This window comes from Papaver somniferum, unplaced genomic scaffold (assembly GCF_003573695.1).
Source record: "Papaver somniferum cultivar HN1 unplaced genomic scaffold, ASM357369v1 unplaced-scaffold_10, whole genome shotgun sequence".
Taxonomy (NCBI): domain Eukaryota; kingdom Viridiplantae; phylum Streptophyta; class Magnoliopsida; order Ranunculales; family Papaveraceae; genus Papaver; species Papaver somniferum.
The window spans coordinates 7634210-7651627 of NW_020618825.1; the positions used below are offsets into that span (position 1 = coordinate 7634210).

General features: G+C 35.5%; 1 protein-coding gene across 1 annotated transcript; it reads right to left on the reverse strand.

Moving 5' to 3' along the window:
• Window positions 1–11786: 11786 nt before the first annotated feature.
• Window positions 11787–13169, reverse strand: LOC113326261 (probable inactive receptor kinase At5g58300). Its single transcript, XM_026574024.1, has 2 exons — window positions 12395–13169; window positions 11787–12307 (listed from the first exon to the last, which is right to left on the reverse strand). Exons 1-2 carry the CDS (start codon window positions 13167–13169, stop codon window positions 11787–11789), a joined length of 1296 nt encoding a protein of 431 aa, XP_026429809.1.
• Window positions 13170–17418: the final 4249 nt, after the last annotated feature.

Consider the following 17418-nt stretch of genomic DNA (forward strand, 5'->3'; position numbering starts at 1 on the left):
CGACCAATTTCTTCCTCCTGTGTGATACGAGAGGCTTCAAATTGTTCTTGCACTTCCTCCGTTCTATTTCGAATCGCTTCTACAAGCCCGGGATTGTCGTCACTAGAATGGTTCCTGTTAGTAGCATACTTAGTTCCTGGACTCGTCATTTTACGGAAGAAAGAAACGATTAATCGTTTTTGAATCGTCGATCATCGATAATTTTTGGTTTCAAGAAAATTGAGAAAGATGGAGTGGAGGAGATGAATCGGCTTTTATAAATAAAAACTGATTTTTGTTAGTTAGGTTTATTAAAGATTGATGGGGCTAATTTAGTAATATTAATATTTTTTAGGATAATTTTGGTAATTCACATAGATATTAAACACCCCTTATCATTGTGAATTGGTTAGATGAAGTAATCAATATGCCCCAATTAAGTGACATAGGCCCCCAATTTAGCAAGGTTTATAAATCTTTAAAAGTTTTGACCAACTCCTGCATCCCATTTCTTAATTACACGTACGTACAGTAAACTAGTTTTCTCTTCTTCTTTCCAATACTTGTTATTGTAATGAGTACAATTGCCGATGGTGAGCAGTGGGAGACTAGTTCACCATCTCCTTACTGGGTATTAGATTCGTATCTCTAACAACTAATCAAGTTGAGTGTCGTGCATCCGTCATCAAAAGGATGGTAAATGTATGTCATTCGTTCAAGGAGTACAACTAGCACGATTTCGATGGGATACAATTGATGATTTTAATGTAGTTTTAAACTGAATCTCCAAATTTTTACGATTTATTTAGGAGGAATTTATTTATTTCATTTGTTCGAATTACTCTATATGTTCTCAAGAAATGAACTCGAATGGCTAATCAATTTTTATCATTTTTTCTTGGAGGCTGATTATGTAATGGGATTCGTTATCACCATGTTAAAGTCTACGGGCATCCAACTCAAAAATAATTTGAAATGAGTGGAGCTTCCCTTCTATATTATACTATTTAAGTGAATTACAGTTAATCATGCGGAATCTAGCAATGTGGGATTATTGTCCTTTCATGTGTAAGACTAGTCGTTCGGCCTAACTCGTGGACCTACATACGTGTGGGTCATGGGTGCGCAACTGACATTCAGTCACGGTACACCCAACTTACAGGTCATAAGTGTGACCGGTCATTCGATCACAGGTGTACATGTGACAATCGGTCACGGTGGCTAAAATCAGGCTTATACCACGAGTATAGGCCTGGCTTTGATACCATGTTAATGTATGCGAGCATTTAACTCAACACCGATTGGCATTGAATGGAATGACCCTTCCATATTATATTTAAATTAAGTACGCGGAATATAACAACGCGGGACACACTGTTATTGACAAAATAGTTCAACGGAGGAATTGTCCAGCTGGAGCAGCTGGCTGGGCTGCCAATCCATTAAATGCTGAAGCTAAAGCTTATTTTGACACTATAATAAGTTGGGTGAAGGAAATGATGATTACTAATTGCGCATCATCAATGGTTATAAGGACCTGGTGAATCTAGTTAATCAAGTTACAATCCTTACGGAGCTCGTGAAAATGGTATATGACCGGCTAAATAACAGCTGAATAACAACAAAAGCTGAGGTGGAATCCGACGTAGGGGAGGGACCAATTTTCTTTATTAACCGAGTCACAGTTCAAAGTAAACCAGATAACGATGAACATGATGAAGATGTAGTTTTTGATTGGTTTCTTGATTTGTCTATTATTTGGCTGGGTAAAAACATCTCTAATAGAGTATGGGTCTCTAAAAATATTGAGGCCACGTAAGATTTTGGAAACTTTCAACAGAAATCTCTCATTGGATATTAAAAATTTAATATCCACGTCATCACTATTTGTCTTTATTTTGTTAGATTTTATGAATTAACTTTCTACGAATACGTGACAAGTGTTTCTAAGTAGGTATATGAATACAACAACCAGTGGAGATGCTTACTAAAACCAAAAAAATTATTTAACTCTATCTTGTTAAACACCTCTTTTTTAGATCTCCATAATGGGATAAATATCCATACCCAATTGGAGATGCTCTGAGACGAAGATACAGTTATTAACTGACATAATGCTGAATAAAAACAATGATTGTTTGTCATGTAGCACGATTGGGTCGTCCTTATATAATTTAGATGGACTGGATATCGTGCCCGGGGCTTACCCTTTTTTGTGGTAGCCGGTTTTAATTTATAATGGAACTCAAATAAGATCCCTTCATTTCTAAGTTTCTTTTCTTTTTCAATACGGAAAATGGGTCATTTGTCCAAATATTTTTAAATCACGGTTCAAATGGCCAAAAAGAAATGGTAAGGATGAAACTGGTTTAAATTTAAAAAATAGCAAGGATGAAACTGGATACATCCTGTGTAAATTAAAAATAAGAAAAAATATTTGAAAATGGGCACGATGAAACTGGTTACATCCTGCCTATTTTTACATTTTTGTCCATTTAAAAAGTATCAAAATCTAATTGTCCATTTCACCCAGGAATTGTTGATTTTGGTCTTTTTAACCAATTTTGTGTTTTCAATACGGAAAATGGGTCATTTGTCCAAAAAAATTTAAAACATGGTTCAAATGGACGAGTAAAAAATTAGTATGGGTGAAATGGACAAAAAAAATTTAGAAAGGATGAAACTGGATTCATCTTGGCTTAAACTTAAAAAATAGCAAGGATGAAACTGGATGCATCCTCATGTAAATTAAAAATAAGAAAAAGTATTTGAAAATAGGTAGGATGAAACTGGTTACATCCTGGCTATTTTTATATTTTTGTCCATTTGAACAGTATCTTTTTAATTTTTGTCCATTTAAACAGTATCAAAATGTACAAGTCTTTTTCACCTAGGAATTGTTGATTTTGGTCTTTTTAACCAATTTTGTGTTTTCAATAAAGGAGTTCGCTTGCTTAATAAAATAAAAAATTCCTTGAATAAAATTTGTCATGGTTCATTTCTTGAAATCGGTCATGGTATATATATAATGTTGTGGCTAGCTAATTCTGTAGTTGGCAGATAATTAATTAGAAATTAGTACTATTAAATTTCTAAGTAATCTGTATTATGGTGCCTTTAAGTACAGCATGATATTCTACTTTAAAGTGCTTGACCATAAGCATCTAACCGATCCACAAATATTTGAAGAAGAAGACGCAGCAGCAAAGGAAGAAGACATACGGTGAACTAAATCATGGCCAAGATCAATGTTCTCCTTTTCTCTCTAATTGTTTTGATTGTCATCTCAACTTTTGCACCGAGTAAGTATGTACTTGCTATGCTTTTATTTCTTTACATTCATATAGTTTTTTTTTTCCCATTAAATCTTAAATTAAAATGTTGACGAATTTGAGCTTATCTCAATGAGTTTATTATCCAACTAGAGACATTTTTCACAAATCGCATATTATTTGGTGTTTATCTCTGTGCAAAATCCAAAACCATTGAATTTTAATTCGGAAAATGGGTCATTTGTCCAAATATTTTTAAATCACGGTTCAAATGGACGAGTAAAAAATAGTTTAGGTGAAATTGCCAAAAAAAAATAGCAAGGATGGAACTATATTCATCCTAACTTAAATTTAAAAAATAGCAAGGATGAAACTGGATACATCCTGTGTAAATTAAAAATAAGAAAAAATATTTGAAAATGGGCACGATGAAACTGGTTACATCCTGCCTATTTTTACATTTTTGTAAATTTAAACAGTATCAAAATCTAACTGTCCATTTCACCCAGGAATTGTTGATTTTGCTCTTTTTAACCAATTTTGTGATTTTAATTACTATGTTCATTTGTTTTCTTTAGATATGGTATCTGAAGGCCTGTGCCATATTGCCCCAAAAGGAGAGATGCTGTTTCAAAATATCGATAGATGCAAATATAACTGTGGCAGGTATTGTTTGGTAAGAGGTAGGATGGGTCTTAAAGGCCTTCGCCTGTATAATTTGTGCCTGTGTTGCGTTTTTTAGACCACCTGGCCTATAGGATCGGTTGAGCCTCGACCGATCCCTCTTACTATTTTGGCTGCTTCATATGTATGTTTTCATTCCATATATATTCATAACAATGTATTCGTTTACCCACTATTGTTCTTTTGATTTGGATCGAGTAATGTTGTAAGTTGTTAGAGATAGGGTTTTAAATTTTGAGAAGAACATCAGTTGGTTCGGTCGCCTTGGGTTTCCATGGAGCCGAACACTAAACTGATGTTCATTTCTGTTCTCAAGGACGTCCGCCAATCAAACCGGTCAGCAGAGTCCTAATTTTTGTCAGTTTTGTGAAACCAATGAGTATAAAGCAATCAACATCAATAATAACTTGAAAGCATTGAAATATTTTGACAGTTTTAAGCAACCGAAAAAATTTATACATTGGATCAGATTTTAAGAAATCAAATGCTATATATTTTCCTGTTTCAGTTCGGATTATACCTTTGATCAAACTTATGATCTCCCAGTTCAAGAAAAATATTTGCCGGTTTGGTTCGATTCAGGGTAACTGAACCGAAAGATTTTGGTTTGTTTATATCCACAATTATATCTCCAGTTTACGATTTCAGTTCGGTGTTTTGGGGCGGTTCCGGCACAACCAGTTTCTATGCAACCCTGATATTTGATTGAGAGTTTGAAACTGTAACTCTTTTTTAAGTATGGGACAAACACTTAAGTGAGCCAGCATTTTTTGTTGTTGTTGTTGTTGCTATGTTTTTTTGGGATGCAAAAGAACTATTGACGGGCAGTTGTAAAGAGCAAAAATCTCAGTGGGGGTATCTGCCCCACGAGATTCTCCCGCCCCCTGTTTAATTCCAATTCAAACTACCTATAAGAGTCCCCCTCTACCCAGACAATATCGCTTGCAGTATGCAGTAGTATCAAGCATACGAAATGGAGTGATTCGAACCCATTAAATATACTTCCTGTTGGTCTCATACTTCGCACATATGTTTTTCATTAGGAAATCTTTTTCATTCGCATGACTGGAGAACCTAAGATCCAGGGCTTCTGATGTGATAGATACTCGTGCTACCAAACAAACAAAAATAGCCGGTTCATATTTACAATTAGAGCAGAAAACCAAGCTGCAGCTGCCTCGATTAATGACAGCTCTTGAAGACATGCATGTGAATCCTTTATGGAATGCAGCACACAAACTCCTTACCACCCAAAAACTATCACAATATTAGCACCTACACTAAGAGACTCCTAGTTACAAGAAAGATCAGAAAATCCACATCGCAAGTGTCCAAGAAACCAGCATCAGCAAGTATACAAAGATATTATATCCACATGCTATGAGGAAACCCAAGAGTACTAGCTTAATTCTTCCTTCGACTAAGTAGAGTTTGAACCAATAAGCCGACATCTTAGGATAGCTTTTTAGGTTGCTATAGTAGAAGTACACGATACCAAATCTTTATGTCTAACCTCATACCATTCAAAGTTGTCGAGCAATGACCACGCGAAGTAGCTAGTAACGTTGGCTCCGTACGTGGTCCAATTGTTACTCCGTTACGACCATAAGCAAATCCAGCATGCGTTTCTAATTGATAGCCTCTTACCTAGTTCTTGTTTATATGCTGATCATACAAGATGGAAGTATTTCGCTCTCTGAGTGACAACCCTTTGCATTGTTTTTGGGTACTCACCATATGCGATTGGGTGGATATGCATCCAGCAAGCCCTACAAACATTGCTTGTTGGCTAATCACAAGGATGATATTCAACTACTTTGTGTTCATTCAAGTACAAGAAAGGATGGTGGCAGAAATACAAATACGTTTTGTCGGCATCATTGGATACTGGGACAGCCTTAATTGGCGTGGTATTGTTCTTCCCAGTACAAAATGAGAAACTGAATTTAAAGTGGTGAGGAACCGACCTTGATCACTGTCCCTTAGCTACTTGCCCAACTGTACCTAGCATTGTGGTTGAAGGGTGCCCAGGTTTTAAGTAAGTAGGTTAGTAATACTTTGGATGATCAATGAGCTCAAATTGTGTTGAAAGATTTATATTGTGTTGGCTTTAGCTTTAAATTTGAATTGTAGTAAGAATAGCTTAGTGAAGTGAAGCAGAATCTTCTCCATGAATATTGATTATCTATTAGCAGGTTTGATTATATCTGTTTATTTAGTGTTTTCTAGTAATACTTCTTCAAATTAGAAAAAAGTAATACTTCTTCTGAAAACTAGATGAGTTCATTCAAAAAATCGAACATGATAAGTTAGAAAAAATCTCGTAAGACATAATATCATAGATAAGGTTACATAACTTTAGGTGCAAATCAGAAACATCACATGAATTAACATACTAGTTCATGTGAAGAATGTAAACTTCACATTAACTAACAATTTCTCTAAAATCTCAAAGTCCCGGTCGAATATGAATATATGATCAACTTAGTCCCCATATGTCCCATTTCCTTGTCGAACCATTAAACAGTCAAAATGAGTTCAGTTCCGCTCTGAAGTTTTCGTAGAAGTTGGCGGGTTGGTGTTTAAGAAAGCAGCTTCTTCTGTAGTATATTAAAATTGAGTGAGTCCAGAGCTGATGCTTTTACTGTTTTTAAAAGCTACTCCTGGATAGCTTTTTAAAAGTTGACCTAAAACGGAAGTGTTTTTGAAGAAAAACGTTTTTAAAAAAGTTTACCAAACACTATTTTTTTAAAAAGTTTATTACAAGCCGGTTACAAAGTGATTTTGCTGGAAAAAAAAACAATCCCAAACGGGGCTTAAATCAACCGGGACTTTGAGATTTTAGAGAAATTGTTAGTTAATGTGAAGTTTACCTTCTTCATATGAACTACTATGTTAATTCAAACCGAAGGGAGTCCCTTTAGGGATGAAAATTGTCATTATGTCCGTCACAAACGGGGGTGCAAAAAACCAGTTTTTTTTCATAAAAAAAATTCTGCGATTTGAACAACATTTTCATCATTTTTCTTCGGGATTCTTAGATTCCACGTCTATAAACAGCTGCATATCTCAGAGATTGAAGGAAATTTTGAGTTTTCGGATCTACAAACGAAGAATTTGAAGATCTAAATTTCACCCAATTACATATTTGATTCCTTCGATTTGGATCTAATTTATATTTTTTTAAATTTAAAATCTCTTCCAATTGATATCTGATGCTTATGGTTTACATGGGTTAAAAGGTATTCCCAAAAATCTGATGAACAATCAAAGGTTTTCTCCTTCCCTGTAAAACGGGTTACGTGCTGCTCAACCGGGCCAAGAAGAAGCAGTGAACCCGTTTCCCGTCAGTAACACATTAAGATTCAGCAGCGTTAGTTTCAATTCTAGTATATAAAAGAAAAAGATGAGGAAAGAGAATGAAACCTAATAAATATAAAGCAAATGATATTTAAGAAAATGATAGCATCAAACATTCATACACGAAAAAAATGTAAAAAAGAAAAGATTTTCTCAAATGTTGTTAGTCAGAGTAGTTTGACAGGTCACAGATGTACGTTTTCGTCGACGAAGATTGATAGAAAATTGGAAAAAGATTGAGCTAAACTATACTCTTTGATTTGAGTTTTTTTTCTTTCCGCTATCTATCTTCCTTCCCAACTTCATTTATGATATGTGAGCGAGAGAATCAATTGTTCAGTTTTATGGGAAGATAGGTTTGTAATTTTCAGTTGATCAAATTTTCCCATTTTGATTTAGATTTTGAGATGGGAATAAGAGAATATGTAATGAATTTTTCTTAATTATAGCGTGTATTAATGGGATTGAACGAAACCGTGAATTTACCATTTGGGAGGAAAAATCAGGGCTGGTCTTTATCGTTCCTAACTTAGCGAAGCTTCATTTTATAATACAGTATAAATAAACAGGCAGAAAAGTATACATAGCTAGGGTACTACCCTTACCCTAACGACACATCTCGATAATAAGTATTTTTTTGTATATTGATTTTGACTTGTGCCCGTTTGTTTGTAATAACTATATAACGTGACATTTTTTGGTTTATTTTTATTTTTCTGATATTTCATTTATTTTAGCCGAATTTATTTTATTTTATTAATAAGACTATCAACCACAACTTCTAATTTATAATGTTACCCATTTTGTAGCGATACAAAATTAACATAACCTATTGCTACTCACCAACCGTCGCCACCACTACAAAACCATATACCATTTATTTCTCCACCACAACCTCCGTCTACCTCTCATTGGCGTTTTGTCGTACTTCTAATTTTAAATCACAAAAATCATGAGTAAAATTGTGGTTGAACAAACTTAGGTCGTTAATTAATTTATTCCATTATATTTTTTATTGTTATATACTATGTTGTATTGCAATTAATTTTATAATGGTTAGATACATGATTTATATAACCAGGTGATAAAGGTAGTAGGGGTACCGTTTAGGTGATCTGACGGTTATGGTCATTTGTTTTTAAATGATATGGTATCATCCTAAAAATATGATATTTGTTTTTATCAATCGTTATGACCAACTACATCTTTCACGATAAAATGTTTGCCTGTATTGTAGATATACAGAACTAATAATGTCCGCGACTATTCACCAACATCACCATCATAAAACAACCAATCGACATTATTTTTTCCACCACCACTGATATTATCACCTCCACCGCCACCGCTTCTACCAACGACTACTTCTTCAACTACTAACCACTAAATTCTATTGAAATGGTAATTTTTATTAAAATTATATAGTAATGTAAAAATACATATTTGTTAGATTAATTAAGAGGACATTTAATGATGAAAATTTAATAAATTTTTCATTACGAGAGATTAGTGAGACACTAATTAATATAACACTCATAATGATTAATTTTAATTAAAGCAAACCAAAACCGTGGATTTAGCTTTCCCCAGAATGCATCATGGCCGCTCTTTATGTGGGCTAAGTTGTCCAGACCATGGTTTATATTTCTGACATATAATATATATATATATATACATATATATGTATACAAATATAAAAATTCCATTACAACACCCCAAGCAAACACCTTAAGAATTCCTAAAGGATCCATATATATATTCCTGTCATGGTTTATTCAAATTAAACATTATAAGTGTTAAGATTAATTCCTCATGATAAATAATTTATTAATTTTTCATTTCATCATAAATATTTTCTTAATTAAACTATCGTAACATATTTTCATCAATAAATTAAAATAAATAGTACTAATTATTTCTAAAACAAATAAAATTATGGGTTGTACAAAGACAAACACTTATGGGGCAATCCGAGAATTGAAGTCGGGACCTCTCGCACCCTAAGCAAGAATCATACCACTAGATCAATCGACCGTTGGTGAAAATTTAGTTCAATATATAATAGTGGTGGTAGTAGTAATGGGCGGTGAAAGCTATGGAGGGTGTTGGTGAGTGGTGGAGGTGGTAAAAATGGTAGTGGTGGAAGAAATTGTGGAGTTGGATGGTTTTAGTGGTGGTGGGTGTTTATTTTTATTTTTTTCCTGAAGCAAAATAAAAAAGAAAAAATGACGGGTAACATCGTATTGTGAAAGATGTAGTTGCTTTTTTTTTGACACGATTAATAAAGGTAGTTACTATATGATACCAAACTATATACAGCAAAATAAATATGAAAATTGGATCAAATGGTGCCCCTGCTATCTTTGGTAACCGATCATGTGAATTATTGTTTTTAGTATTAAAATAAAATTAATTGCAATACAAAAGAGAATATAGCAAAAAAAAAAAAATTAGAGAATAAATTAATTGACGACCTAAGTTTGTTCAACTTTATACATGACATTTGCGAATAATCGCCCAACATCCTTCGAGGGATACGGTGGTTTTGTGGTTCTGACGGGCATTCGTGAGTAGTAATACACAATGTTAATTTTGTGCCACTACAAAACGGGTAACACTATAAAGTATAAGATGCGGTTGATCGTATGAATGTTAAAATAAACTCAATTAAAATACATGACAATTTAAATAAAAAAGACTGCGAAGTCACGTTATATAATAACTACTCTAAATTACATATTTAGTATTAAGATTTTGCCTTTCAATAGATAAATTTATGGTTGTATTTAGATCCCGTAAGTAATACTCAAGTTAGCGCTTGTCTTTCAGAATGATGATGAATACAATGAAACGCTCCCTCTCGGTTTCTCCAAGGAAAACCGAAACCTTCTCAAAAAATAAAATAATAAATCGAACAGAAGTTAGAGGTAGCGCCATCACTACCACTGTAAACTTCTCTGAACTGATACATATCCAATGAACATTCCACATATTAATTTGGTGATTTCATCCTATCGTAATTCTTGATAAGGCATGCTATTAAAACTCTAATGGCGATTTTTTAAGGTATTTTCATATTATGAAATTCTCTTATATGTTGTTTTATGCAAGTATTGGTTCAACTTGGGTTTTTTTTTTGTATTAAGTTGATGATTTTTTAAATTTGAATACATGTTTACATAAAATAATTTGATACATATAAGGTATTCTCTTTGTAACACCGGTGTTATTCTCTTCTTTTTGCCCATTGGCACTCTATAATGATCCCGGATTTGTAGACATTATTTGACCAATGTTTGGGTATTTGTTTAATCTCAAAGCTGGTTAAACCTTATGTATTTTCTACAAATTGAAGGTGACAGAAGTTTGTGTCGAATTTTTCTCCGAAACGAATGATATTTCTTCAAAAGGTTATCTGAATGTATATCGGCACAGACATCAATATGACTATGTACGTTCTTTAGTTTTCCAAATTACTTGAGTAACACTAGATGTGAGAACGCCACTCGTGCACAATTTAGCATAGTTGATGCAAAAAAAAATTATCCATGAATTTGTTCAATTTTGTGCTATCATTTTATGTTATAAATATGATTGAGGAATGATCTTGCACATGTTCTGATTTACTTTTAAAAGTTTATTTTTCATCTCACACATGTATATCTCAGTCTTCCAATATCCAAGAGTTCTCCAATTTTATAAAGTCTCACATTTGCACAAAAATAATAGTCTATAGTAGGGAAAATATTATGGGTCTTTGCTTCATGTCGTAGAGCCTTAGTTATCAGTGATTTTGGAACCCATGAGTTCTTAAATGTCATGGAATTGGGTTGGCGGGTTAGGCATATTTATTGTTAGAGAAAATATCTTCTTTGGATGAGATAGTAAACGAGATAATATCTATTTTATTTTATTTTAATTTTCATGTTGGGACGACATTGTTGTTCGGGTTGTATACTAAATAGAAATAACATGCTTAAGAAAAACAAAAATGTAACTAATTATTTTCCTGGTGGAAACCCTTTTGAATATCAAATTTATTTCCATAAAAAAAAATAAAATAAGCCAAACGCAAATAATGTCGAATTAGGTTAAGCCCCATATGACTACAAATATAAGCTGGACACAATTTTCTTCATCATTAACAATGACAACATTATTCGTTATATTATAAATGGAATAGAGGACCGTCTTTTTAAAACAGTGGGATACATTATTCGTTCACAAAGACAACATTTATTCATCATTAACAACCACAACCAATTAGAAAAAAAAAGCAAACAAACAACACACTAAATTGACAATCCAGAGAGGGAGATGGAGAGGCAGAACCGCATAAGATAACTGCATCATCTAACTTTCGACTTAGTTCTACGATGGATACTTCATCCCAAATCATATATAACTGCAGTAGTCTCAGAGTGATCACCTCTTTGATTTTGTCCTCAAGCTAAGATCCCCACTTCTTAATAAAAAGATTCTTTTGATTCCTCAATTTGTTAGTTCCTTCAACGAGTCCAACGACCCCAACCTTCTCAGCACCTTGTTTATATCTATCTTCCTTTCCCGAGCTTCCTTAGTACATTTTTTTGCTATTTTACGCATGTTTTTCCACTGTACTTGGTTATTCCTAAATAGCAATGCTAAATTATGATCTTTAATACTGTCAGCTCCTTTAGTTTTAGGTAATGAAACATCGATTTCTCCAAATAAAAGTTCCAAGAGAAGAGTTCCGTAGCTGTATATATCTGATTTTGGGGTAATCTGTGTGAAGTCATCCACTTCAGGGTCCAGGTGTTTATGTGCATTGCGATCAAATTGAGGCACCGTTGGAAATAATTTGCTTTGGCCGAGGTCAGAAATGCAACCCTCGTCTTGGTCGTTGAGGAAGATATTTGCGGATTTGATGTTTCCGTGAACAAGTTTTTGTGCATGTATATGTGCAATTCCTTTTGCTACACTGGTAGCCATCTTTACTCGAGCATCCCAATCTAAGAAACTACTTCCTTTATCTTCAATAAAAAAAAAAAAGATTAAGGAGAACCAGATGCATGGATAACTGGATAGATTATATACAAGGAAGGGAAATAGAGATATACCGTGCAACATGTGGTGAACACTGTCCTTCCAGTAGTAATCATACATAACAAGACGCTGCTCATCGATCTTGGAAAAGTAATAGGCTCTAACTGGAACCACATATGGGTTACTAATACGACTAACCTTTTCCATGACTTCCACGAATTCCATTTCCTTTTTATGATGCTCCGGTTTTTCCTTATCTACTGTGTCTAATAATACTAGGGACTCTTTTATTACCTTCCCAGAAGCGTGGAAGAGGTACGATTTCCCAAAAATCATATGCTCATCACTGAGCTGACTTGGCTTAGTTTGCAGAAGAAGCTCTAAATCAAATTTTTCTGATGTCTTTCCAATTCCATTACCGTAGGAATATTTATCAACGCTCAAGTCATCTCTAAAGGAAATCTGAGGATGATCACGGCTACCGGAAGAAGAAGCAGCAGCATAAGAACTACTTGAATGATCACCTGGTGGCAAATGGTCTTTCAAGTAGTTCTGTACATCCATTACGTCGTTTAAGAGCCAAATTTTCAAGACCACATTCCACCATGGAACATTTACACACCTCTCAGCTAGGTCCTTCCCTTTGATTAACTTTTCAGTTAATATCGAGTCTTTTTCACTTGGATTTTTACTCATGTGATCTTCAATTGAACTTATTGTGACGCTTAGGTTTTCTGTTTCACCTGGAAATTTCTGAATTTGTTCATTCCAGTAGTCGAATGCAAATACTGCCTTGACTGCAGGCAAAAGACATTCATTCAACACCATGGCGCCGATCATTGAAGCCATCTTCTGCTTTGTCAGACAAAAGATTGCAACGTTTCTCACTAAATCTTAAAACGTACGGAGTAATGATTAAAGCTTTTGTCTTTTGTTTTGGTGTGCTGAAGAGTAAAATCAAATAATGGTTTTGTGAACATCAAATGGCTATCATTATAAAGCCTCGTCTTGTCTGACTCGATCAATTAAGATTTTATTAACCCTTAATTTATTCAGTTATCATAATAATAATTGCACCGAGTTTTGTTTTTTTTTTTGTTCACCAGGCTCGTGCTAAGTCTCTCTCCCATGACACCAGGTTTTTTCCCCGAATTAGACACTACTTATGTGGAGCTGATGTGTCCGCATAGCATAGTATAGCTTGGTTTTATTCGATAGGACCCACGAAGGCACTAAACCTAAATAAAATGGTAACCTGTGGAGAAGGATTAGCGTAATGATTTGTTAGCCCAATTTGTTAAGTCTCCTTGTTCCTCACGCGTATTTTCTTCTTATTTTTGAACCATTCTTCACACGTATGTTTACTTTCATTTATTAATTTATTTATTTTTGAAGCATATCTACATCTATGTTGCATGGACACCGAGAAAAATGCCCTAATGGTGTCGAACACATAATTGAACACGATTTTCGACTGACACATTCGGATATGTGATAAACACGCCACATCGTGTATCCCGTAAAAATCGAAACTGGACAATTTTGGACATTTTATAAATAGATAATATTTATTTGGAAACTCAAAATAAACTTGATATAATAGTAATTTTATTCTTTCTTTAGCTAAATCAAAGCATTTTTTGTGAAAGACATGTTCATTATTTCATATTATTAATTTATTTAAATTGTAATTAATCAAGTATTTAAAAATAATAAGGAATATTCAATGTTTGGTACCTAACAAATATCTAACACCTAGCTTTGGTATCCAACATTTAAAATATTAAGGATTGGTATCTTGACCAGACGTTGACCGTTAACTACTGTACTTTGACCAGATTATTTATTATTTTGTTTTAAAAAATATAATTTTAATACTAAGAAAAATAATTTTTCATATTTACCCTTCCCTACAACCCCATCTTCTTTATACATGGGTTCGATATAACTTCCGGCAAAGTTTGCAGCAACGGGTAGCTTCCAGCAAAACGGGTTTACAAGTTTGCTAGAAATTTGGTAATGTTTTAATCCAAACCAACAAATTAAACAGGGAAGAATGAAGCTTGTTGTTGTTCTCTCTGTTGGTGATCATCATTACCCAAATAAAAAAGAAAAGTTGACGAAGAGGAGAAGAAGAAGGAAATGTAAATTGCAAAAAAAATATCAAAAAATTTAGGAAAAAAGAAGGAAAAAACTTGACGAAGAACATCACAAGGTATGAGATGTTAATTGCAAAAGGAACCAGGTACTTTTTTAGAGTTTATGAAAGAGAAGGAAGATAAAACTCGCAGCGATATGACCGCATATTTAGGTACTTTTCAGTTTGGTGTTGGCATTCCAAGCGGCAGCGAAGGAATACTTCATGCAGCAAACAAATTATTGGAGATGAAAGGACATGATACTCGCATGACGATGATGTTAATAGACTTCTCAAACGCCTTTAACTTGGTCGACAGATCTACATTGATTAGGGAAGTACGAGCTCACTGCCCCAGTATTTCGAAATGGGTCGAATTTTGTTACTCATCACCGACAAAACTATACTACAATGAAAATGTCCTTTCGTCAGCGCAGGGTGTTCAACAGGGTGATCCCCTTGGCCCCTTATTGTTTGTTTTACACCTACAGCCTATAGTTGAGTTGATTGCTTCCGAATGTACTCTAGCTTTTCTCGCCTGGTATTTAAATGACGGAACTATTGCAGGGGACACCCTGGAGGTTGGTAAAGCCCTGAAAATACTGCAGGAAGAGGGACCACGAAGAGTTTTACACTTGAATTTGTCCAAAACGGAATTGTACTGGCCAACGTATGACCCTTGGAGGGATGACGTTGAGGTCTTCCCAGAAGAGATCAGCAAGCAAACGTTAGGGGTAAAACTGCTAGGGGGGCCTGTCATCCTTGACCTCCAGTTTTGTCGAAACATGGTCCAAGGAAGAGTTGATAAAACAGTGGATTTAATGCACAAAATCCAGCAATTGCAGGATACGCAATCGGAGTTGCTACTTCTACGCAATTGTTGTGGTGTTTCGAAACTATACTTCACCTTACGCACCACATGTACTCCGGCCATTCATCCGGCAGCCTCCAACTTTGACATGCATCTCATGCATCACTTACGCAGGTTGATTGTCGGCGACGGTTCATGTTTTGGAGTTGTGCAGCAGCGTATTGCAACCCTACCCATCAAACTTGGTGGCCTGGGCATTCTAACGATGACTGATGCTGGTGCTTATTGTTACCTCTCGTCAAGCCTCCAAACCCGACATCTTCAGAACACCATCTTGTCATGCCCTGATGCCCTGGAATCGTGTACCAACTATCAGATTTCTTTGTAAGACTACGCAGAAGCTTGTAGGTTACCTTCTTCTGAATGCAACATCGACGACGCTGCCCCTAAGTTCATGAAAAAACTGGCAGCAAAATACTTCGGAGTTGTGTCGGAAAACCTACCTACAGAATTTTCATTATCCGAGCGTGACTTGTTCTTATGGCACAGTAACCGGCTTCCTTATGCCATGGACTTCCTCAAAGGTATTCCTATTAGTGGGCTTGGCCAAGCCGTTGGGCCTCAGCAATTTCGAGTTGTCCTCTAATATCGCATCGGGATACCGTTCTTCAATGACGATAGTCCTGTTCCAGCTGCAACAAACCCATAGATGATTTCGGCGATCACGCTCTACACTGTGCCAAGGATATAGGGATTAAATATCGACATGATATTGCGAGAGATGCCGTGTTTGATATATGCCACAAAGCCAATGTACCTTCCAGAAAAGAAGCCTCCTTAGGACTTCGATCTGACTCCGGCAAAGACTTAAAGCCAGCGGATATCCTTGTGCTCAATTGGGAAGGAGGGAAGGACGTTTGGTTCGATGTCACAGTAGTTTCTCCCTTTACCAGTGCTGGAACTCGACGCTTCACTCCTGGACACGCTATTTCCATGGCCATCAACCGCAAATGCAACAAATACCTCGAGAAGTGCTCCACACATGGTTACGGCTTCGGTGTGCTCGCATTTACAACTCTAGGGGAATTAGGTGAAGATACAATTGCCTTTCTGAAAATATTAGGGAACTGCCTCACCAGTCACAATGTGAATTACAAAATAGGCGGTGCCCTTTTCCATAGATTAGGAATTATAATTCAAAAGGGGGTTGGCGCTCAACTTGTAGCCAGGCTTCCTTCCACCGACTTGTAACTGTTTGTTGTATGATATGATCAATAGGAAGATAAATGTCCTAAAATTAATTATCTACAAGCTGTAGGTTTCCCAAATACAAGAGAACTAATAGGCTACTGTCATGGCTTAGCCTGTCTTAAATCTATGAGGATGAAGGTAGGTTGCTGGGTTAACGAAACATGGGTAGGTTATTATTTTCGAACATGATTCAGACTATAGAGAACTTGTGTTGTGGAGTTTGATTCGGGGATGTAAAGAAGACATTGATATTTTTCATCAAACAGCTGGTGTGCCATACGGTTGTGCAGAAAGATCATTATTAAAAAAAAAAAAATCGGAGAAGAGAGAGAGAGTCCGGGCAACTCCCGGGCGATTGAAAGTCTGAGAGATTGCGCGGAATTTTGGCGAATTTCTTTCGTTTAATATTCTTCAAACCTTCCTCTATTTGTTCCCCTGGTTATTTACTTCAGCCTGACACCATTTTCGATCACTTTGCCTTTTTAACCTTGAGCGGTTAGGGAAGTTATCATACAAAAAACTTTCTTCAATGCCCTACACTCGTTCTAGATCCTCATCTTGATCACAGCAACGTCGAAAATATCTTCCAGGCCGTCGTCTTCTAAATCATCATGCCCTGCTTTATCACAGCATACACCCTCACCAGGTCTTCCATCACCCTCTTCTTCTTCGCTTGCTGCTTCGCAAGGTGATAAAATCCCGTGTCCCTTCAAGGGATTTGATGGAAGTGTTGGTGGAGTCAGAGGTGGTGGCTATGCTAAAAGTGCCATTTACCACTAAACCAAAACAGCCATTTTGTGGCGTTATTAACGTTGCGTATAATTTGTGCAACGGAAATAAATGTTAGTAAAACGGCGCATTGGATGGTGCAACGTTTGTATCCGTTGCACAAATTAAAT